This window comes from Chelonoidis abingdonii, chromosome 7 (genome assembly GCF_003597395.2).
Source record: "Chelonoidis abingdonii isolate Lonesome George chromosome 7, CheloAbing_2.0, whole genome shotgun sequence".
Taxonomy (NCBI): domain Eukaryota; kingdom Metazoa; phylum Chordata; order Testudines; family Testudinidae; genus Chelonoidis; species Chelonoidis abingdonii.
Window position 1 is genome coordinate 10,441,757 of NC_133775.1, and position 8,340 is coordinate 10,450,096.

General features: G+C 41.7%; 1 protein-coding gene across 3 annotated transcripts in view; it reads right to left on the minus strand.

Annotated features, from left to right (window-relative positions):
• Positions 1–7,533, minus strand: part of FAF1 (Fas associated factor 1) — a 320,055-nt gene extending 312,522 nt beyond the window's left edge. For 2 of the 3 annotated variants that reach the window (XM_032767242.2, XM_032767254.2), the window contains exon 1: positions 7,158–7,533. In XM_032767242.2, coding sequence (XP_032623133.1) covers positions 7,158–7,202 — 45 coding nt within the window. In that variant the 5' untranslated portion in view covers positions 7,203–7,533. The remainder of the gene's footprint in view (positions 1–7,157) is intronic. The other variant, XM_032767249.2, reaches the window with a different exon arrangement.
• Between the last annotated feature and the right edge of the window lie 807 nt (positions 7,534–8,340).

The window sequence follows — 8,340 nt, forward strand, 5'->3', positions numbered from 1 at the left end:
CTCCAAAACGTCTGTTAGTCTATAAGGTGCCACAGGACTCTTTGTCGCCTTTCACACTCTTTGATGTGACCACACAGGTTAAAATATAGTCTGTCTGATTAAGGGCTTGATTCTAGTCCCATTGAAGTAAGCATCAAAATCCCCCATTGACTTCAGTAGCAAGTCTCACATTCCTCAATACTTTTAAGTCTACTTCCAGCCAGAGGTATTTGACTGTGCGTATTATGGTGAGATTCTGCAGCTAGTTATGATTAAATGCTTTGGTCTGTACAATTATATAAGTGTTTTTCTTCACTTTCCTGTACATTTTCCCCTACAAAGAAAGGGACAAGATTTTTGTTCAGAAGGGTGCTTTACTGAACATGTAAACCACTTTCCTAGCCTGCAAATGAACTGCTTAAGAATGCAAAGATTGACATTGATCACCTGTTGTACCCTAAGACAATCACACTGTCTGAGCAACTCAATCCTGTATCAAGTCTCCTCCTCCAGCTCCACTCATGCCAATATATTGGTTAAGTGCTAGTAAATATGAGACCAACCATTTTCAGACACCACGGCAGGGAGTTTGACTGAGATGCTGTTGAAGCGTTTAACACTTGTGGGAGGGAAAATTAAAGTTCATTCTTATGTAAGTTGAAACCTGTTCTGGGAAGAAGAATAGGTCTCTCCTCAACCAGTCCCCCAAGGGATGAGTATAGATTATGGAATTTGAATTTTAGAAACACAAAAAAATCAAGTGAGTAAATTTTACATATTCATAAGTATATTTCCTGTTCCTTTAAGATAAAACCTGGCGGCCTAATGGCAATGCCTCAATTTATTCCTCAGCCAGCAATTACTTCAAATGTTATGGAATTAATCTCAGTCCTATGAGAAACGAGTACTGATACTTGAAGGCAGCTCTCTCTTTTAAGAGTATAACCTTTCCAGTCTTCCTAGAAGTAACATGCGATATTAAAAATGGAGAAAGTCTAAGGACTCCAACAGTGATGAAGCAGGCTACTCACCCTGCCCCAGCCAAAAAAAAGAAATAAGCAAATTTGGTCTATGTAGTTCCTTCACATGACTGCTGGTTTCCACGGGACTTTTCATACAAACAAATAAAAAAACACTTACATTGTATCTTCCATTACCCAGACAACCCCCGACCCCTTTTTCACTCAGTGAAAATGTATACCTACTCTTGTGTCATGGATATAATCATGATATTTCTTTGTTGAAGGAATCAAAACTAATTCCACTAATATAACAAGTGTTAATTGACATGGCATTTGAGGAAAAAAACCTACCGCTACCACTCCTAAACCAGTATGATAGCTCTGTTTCAGTGACCTACTGCCCCAAATACCTACATGAGCATGCTGGCAGACTTGATGACATGATTACTGTGGTGTGAAGAATTAGTATGGAAGCCACCACAAACATCTTTTTGAAGTTGAATTAGTGCTCCAGGGTGAATTACTTATGGTTTCTCATACTACGGTTCCAATGGACACAAATCATGTCGTATTCTCATTCATCTCTATAAACGTCAGATAGTATTTCTAATTAAATATCTACCATTGCATGGGAAAGAATAGCCAGCTTCACCATGAATAGTCAAAGTTGTTACAGTACAGTAACAGATTAGCATTCCAACTCCTCAGGTTTTTAAAAAGGACACCATTCTTACTCTCAGTCTTCTTCAATTTGTTATTCTTCTGGTTCTGTCTTTCAACTCATAGCCTGTCTAAAGACCAGAGAGGTTACAAGTAAATCATACTAAATTTGTTCTGAAGAACATGAGCTTTAGGACTTCAGCCGAACATGAAAGTATCTAAACAAGTTAAGTGTTGGTTCTTCAGAAAAGCATGAAAAACAAAAGATAATACAAGCAACGTTTTGGGAGCAGACAGTGACCATCACAATAACCAAGCCAAAGAACACTAAGGGCTTGGCTACACTAGAAATTTCAAAGCGCTGCTGCGGCAGCGCTTTGAAGTGAGTGTAGTCAGAGCAGCAGCGCTGGGAGAGAGCTCTCCCAGCACTGCACATAAACCACATCCCTTACAGGTGTAGTGTGCAGCGCTGGGAGCCGCGCTCCCAGCGCTGCCTCCCTGATTACACTGACACTTTACAGCTCTGTATCTTGCAGCGCTCAGGGGGGTGTTTTTTCACACTCCTGAGCGCGAAAGTTGCAGCGCTGTAAAGTGCCAATCGTTTATAGTGAGTAGGGTGAACATATTACAAAAACCATCACAGATGGCACAAAAGCCAGTGGGGTTACTTCTGGGTAACTGAGAACAGGATCAGGCCCACAGATGTTAAGAGGCTTGCCTAAATTCACACAGGGAATCAGTGGGAGACACTGGATTCAGATTCTGAAATTCCTGGCTCTGAGACCGATGTTCATTCCACTAAACAACACTGCCTATGTGGAAATGAAGCACTTGTGGGAATGTTATGAATGCACTTCATGCCACAGATTTCATGGCAGCTGGTTTGTAACACTGTNAAGTATAAATTTCAATACTTTAAGGTTTTCTACAAGTCTTTCTTTTCAGGAGTTCTAAGCTTGTGCTGTAGCTTTTAACCTTAAAAATAATCCTTATACAAACAGGAACTAATTAGAACTTAATTTGAGATCAATTTTTTTCATCCATAGACAAAATGTAATCTGTACTTACTATTCCTGAAATCCTAACAGAAACACTTTAAATGGTTTGTCGGTGGGGGGTTAAATTGATTTTAAAAAACGAAAAGTCTGGTTTCTGATAGCACGCCCTTTAAATACTATGCTCTGCATTCTATTTGCTTCAGGTGTTTTTTAAAAATGTATAAGGATTTTTCCAACTCTGCTCTTCATTTTTATAAGATCTTTTCAACAAGGGAGAATCTGATTTTGTAGGGAAAATGGTAAAACCATAGACAAAGTGCTGTCAAATGCACAAAAACTGAAAAATGAAAGGAGGGAGTTTACTATACTTTTCAGTTCTGGTAATATTAGGTGTCACTTGTAGCAATACCAGGTTCAAAGTTTTCAGACAAGGGTGACTTACTAGTTGTCTCTTCTAACAAAACTGGAGTTTTGTGAACAATTGCTCGAGTGCTAAACTGTAAATCCCGGCAACTGCAAAATTTTGGAAGGAATAATCATTTGAAGAGACTAAATATACACACACACCGAGTAGAGTGACGGTTTAGATAGCAAACTCTTGCCCCAGTTGATTGGAAAAATAATGATAGTAAGCCACAAGAGAAACACACCACACTACATTCACGCAATATTGTGGCTAGAAAGTCTCAAGCACATAAAAATTAGGAAAGAATGAATCTGCAGTTATGATTCTACAGTAACTAATTCAACCATACTGCAGATTCTGTATATACGGAGGCAGATAGCAATAGAACATATTGTAAAATGAAGGTAATAACTAATAATCCTCCTGTGAGGTAAGGATGAAAAGCTCTGTATATTGGATATTATTAGGGAGGGCTATCCTACAGTTGCTGTAGGAATCAAATATATGAGTAGTCTGGCTTGTGTATAGATGGTTGAGATTTCAGGGAATGACTATTTATGGAGAACACTTACTTTATTGTATAGGTTTGATGAGGAAGGTTGGTCTCATCCTGCATGTTGAAGTCTCTCCTTTCATACTCTGGCTTCCCTTCCAAGAGTACAGTGATAGACAGTCCACCACAATCCTCAGTAAATTGTTCAAATGGCTAATTACCCTCACTGTTTAGCCTCCAGCTAATAGGAACCCAACAAATTTGAAGACACCCACCCCTTCCAGCTGCTGATATGCAGAGAATGCTTCTCCTCCCTGCTTCCCATGCATGCCCTGCAATGTCCTAGGTGCTATGAGGGTAGGTTGTGGATTTCTGTTGCTCTACCTCCCATCCAAGAGCCTTTCATCTGCTGACATAGAAGAGAGTGTATTTCTGCTATTCCAACTTTATTTAAACTTTCTCAAGCAGTAGCACCACAGTGAAATTTACCTAACATTTTCACTAATGCCCTTGGGGTTCTGAATAGCTGCAGTGAAACTGACAAAATTCTGAAGCTTGAGAAAAGTTTATGACCAGCAACAGAAACACTAGATTTGTCTTGTCTGCAAATTTTGGAGGTAAGCACTTTATCAGTTACACGTGATTCACCTTTGGATATTTATCTTTGCAACCACAAGGACTAGAATTTTGTTTTATGCTATTTAGTAACAGATGAGAGCTTAGATTCTGAAGAAGTTGAGGATACTTTCTAAAAATAATTTCTTACTCAAGATCGGCAAAAGGATCTTTTAAGATTTGCTCAAATTACAACTGGTAGGACTAGGACTAGTGTTACACAACACCTTTTCATAGAGAGCAAAAAGTACACAGAGACTTCAAGTATATTGGTTCTGTATATGAACCTCTAGGTCTGTGGAACACAGGTAACACCAGCTGCTCCCTACAATCAAACCACATATGGAAGAAAATTTCCATATCAAATTGTGACTACTAGACAGTTTGCACAGTGAACACAGAATAACAACAACAACAAAAATCCCCTCCCAATTTTATCCTTTCCCATTTAGCAAACACTAATTGAACAGAATTGCAAATAATTGTTTTAATATCTTGCACTACTATTCTCAAGGATGAGAACAATATTTGTTAGTTAAAAAACACAGAAAATATAACAGAGATAGCATATAAGACTATTTTGGTGAATCCCCCCCAAAAATGGCTTCTGTTTTTTTTTTTTTATTATTAAGTTGTTGGTGAATGACTAGCAAATTTAAAACAATACTAGATATTTAGAACAAAGCTGTCTCATCAAGACATAGCATTTTAGAGATACAGGTCAAATTTGGCATAAAAATTATTGACAATGTCCCTTTAACTAATGTAAACAATATCATGCCATGGGAAGGAGGAAAAATTAAGAGGGCCAGAAACCCAGTAGCTGGCTACTGAAATACAAAAGACAAATGAGAGGCTGGGGAAGAAGGGGTGAGTTTAAAAAAAAAAAAAAGGGAGGGCGCATTAGGAGACAGTCTTACCTGGAGATATAGGTTCTGGCCTCAGATCTATGATTCATTCATTATGTTTCATCTGAAGCACCATTTAACCACTCAGTGCCTCAGTTTCCCCATTTGTAAAACTGAGGTCATACTTTCTTGCCTTTATCTGTACATTTATAAAGGTACCCTTCACTGAAGTTATTCAGCACACTTTTATTAAGAGCTTTAAGATCCTCCAAAAAAAAAAAAAATAGGTGCTATGTAAGTGCAACGTAGTATTATTAAAATCAATCTGCAAAATGTATATGAATTAAGTATTCTGTTTTACAACTCTGGTAAGATGCACAAACCAAGGCCCCAGTCCTGCAGTTGGGCTCACACACATGATCCTCACAGCAGCATGAAGTTCCAGCAACATCAATTAGGTTCTGCAAGTTTCTGCCTACATGGATATGATTGCAGGGCTGGGCCCAAACTCATTTTCTGTGGTATGTTGGGTTACCAGAACCCTTCGAAGGAATTATAGCTTAATGACATATAATTGGGGCTATGTTATTGCTTACACAGTACTGTTCACTCCAAATATCAAAAAATTGAGGTTGCCTGTAGAGCTGTTTATTATAATTTCAAAGCAAATAAACAAGTATCAATGTCACATAGTCAAAGTCCTACAAAAGGAAAATATCCCCGCATCATCCCTGTCAAAAACATGACCCAACATGTCCCTGCAACAGACAATAATAGATTGCTTACTCTTATTGTTATTACCACCATAGCAACTAGGAGACCTACCCCAGGACCAGGGTCTCATTGTGCTAGGCACTATACAAACAGAGAACAAAGAGATAGATTGTAAACTCTTTGGGGCAGAGACTAAGTATAAGATAGGAGACAGACAGAGGGTACAAGGAAACACAGAGACAGAATTGGTCAGCATGACAAGCAGTGGTCTCAGCACACCAGCAGCCTGTTCATTATCAAGTTTTTTTGTAGGCATCTCAGCAGAGGAGAATATTTTTTTTAAAGAGAAATTAAATTATATTTGTTATGATCAAATAATTATTATTAAGGAATATCTTTACAAATGTATGTGCATATACATGTATACACATGCATTCAAAAAGAAGAGGTAAAAAAAAGCTTTTTAAAAAAATAAATAATAGATATAATCACCAAATGAAGCTATGTTCCTAGTGAACTGCTCAATCTTTTGTAATTTAGAGGTAAAGGGCTAGGCCCCAATCCTGGGAGCTAATTTCAGTTCTTCCCATGTACCAAACAACAGACATGGCTTAATAATTTAAAACTAAAAAAAATACATGAAACAAATACATGCAAGACAATGGAATCAGACACTTTTACAAGTTGTTTCACACAGACACACCCCCTCAGAACTAATTTCAGTTTACTATATCCTTTAAAAAGGAGAAGAGAGAGAAGTAAATGCCTGTTTACTTGTTCATGAGGAAACAATATAGAAAAATAAAGCTACCAAGCTATTACACTGAACTGATTAACTAAATACCTGCAAACCTGTTAAATATCACTTTCAATTGGTAAGACTTGCTTTGGGATTGAGATTAAGGTATTCTGGGGATTTTTTTAAAACTTCTTTGTATGGTGAAAGACTTCCCAGTGAACATTTCTCTCTCTACAAATATAAATATTTCTTCATTATAATAAAAAAAAACTTCCCACGCATTCAAGCTATCACAGGTGGAGGCAGCCATAGTCCCAGTGCGCTTAATGTTTACATTATGATGGAAATTAGCACCCATCTCCAGCACAGCAAGTGGCCTATTGACAGCTAAGAGGTTACACACAGTGACCACTGGGAGAAGAGAGGAGTTTTGTACCCTCCAGGATTTTGCCTGGCCTGGGCGAGATGGGCTATAGCTTGTCTGAGGTTTGGGAATGGGGGCAGGGATGAAGGTGCCTTTACTAGCTGTAGAAACGATCTGTGCGCGTTTCAAAGACACACCCCGAGCTCTCAGAGCAGGGCAGGTTTTACAAGGTAAAACAAACAAGCGACCATCTGTTGTGGGGGGGGCTCCACGCCCGCAGAGCCGAACCCCGCCACAAAGGGGTGGCACAGAAATAGGGCGAAGGAAAAGCAGAGGGGTCGGAGACTGAGAGACTGGGGAAGCGGGGGTTGAAATGTACCTGAAAATCTGCCAGGATCATTTCTCTGTCCATGTTGGACGCCATTGCAGCCGGCCGGGTCCCCTGCTCTTGTCTGCACTGTGCACCTGGAGCCTGCTGCTGCTGGGGACCGGGGATGGGAGGCTAAGAGCTCATGTGAGCTCCGAGCCGAGACAATCCCCCTGCTGCTCCCCCGCTCCGCAGGCTCGCTCCGGCGACGGCGAGGGTCCCCGGCGTGCGCGTGCGGGAGGAGGGGGCTCGGCTCTGAAGGGGCAGGGGCGCAGCCGGCCCCTCTGAGCGGCGCCCTCCGCTGCTGTGCCACAGAGAGGAGGAGGCAGCGCTGCTTCCTCCCTGGCTCGCAAAGCGTCTGTCGCACATTTTGCCTGTCATTGAGGTCGCAAAAAGATGCTTTGCGGCTGCCACGTGACCCTCCTGTCAAGCGCCGGCGAGCAGAAAAGCCGGGGGAGGGAGGAGGGGTGGTATCTTTCTGGCGGTCCGGCAGCGCGTGGAGGCTGCGCCAAGCCCTGGCACTGTTACGGGGCCGGCGGGCGCTGCTGCAGCGCTGCACAGCTGGGAGCGGGGCTGCCAGGCCTGGGGAAGGCTGCAGAGGGGGCCCGGCTTGGCGCCGAGCTGCTGGCAGAGCCGCGAAGCTAGCCGCCGGCCTCCAGGGGATTGCAAGGGTCTCCCGTTACAAAACACACACAGCAAACTCGTGCCACGCCTCGGGGGGGGTTAGAACTGGCCTTAAAAGCAGTCACGATCACAAAGGAGGGAGTCACTCCCTCCAAACCTGGGAATAACCTTGGGTATGTCTAGGGGGCACTTGGCCCACGTTTAGGCCTTCCCTGAAGTCATGATCCGCTCATTATACAAGGAAACGTCCTATGTCTATGCAATGTTGAGGTACTGAGGTAATAGCGTTTATTGGACTAGTGAGAGAGAACAGCTTTGGCGCTACACCGAGCTTGCCTTCAGGTCTGGGAAAGGGACTGATAGGGTTACAGATGAATACAAGATGATGCAGCTAGTTCAGCGTCTGTTCAATCTTGTATTTAGCTGTGACGCTCGGAGGACTTTTCCCGGACCTGAAGAGGAGCTTGGTGTTTTGTAGCTCCAAAGCTTGTTTCTCTCTAAGAAGCTGGTCCAATAAAAGCTATTACCTCACCCATCTACTCTCTAAGTCTCAGTGTCATTTGAGGGTTAA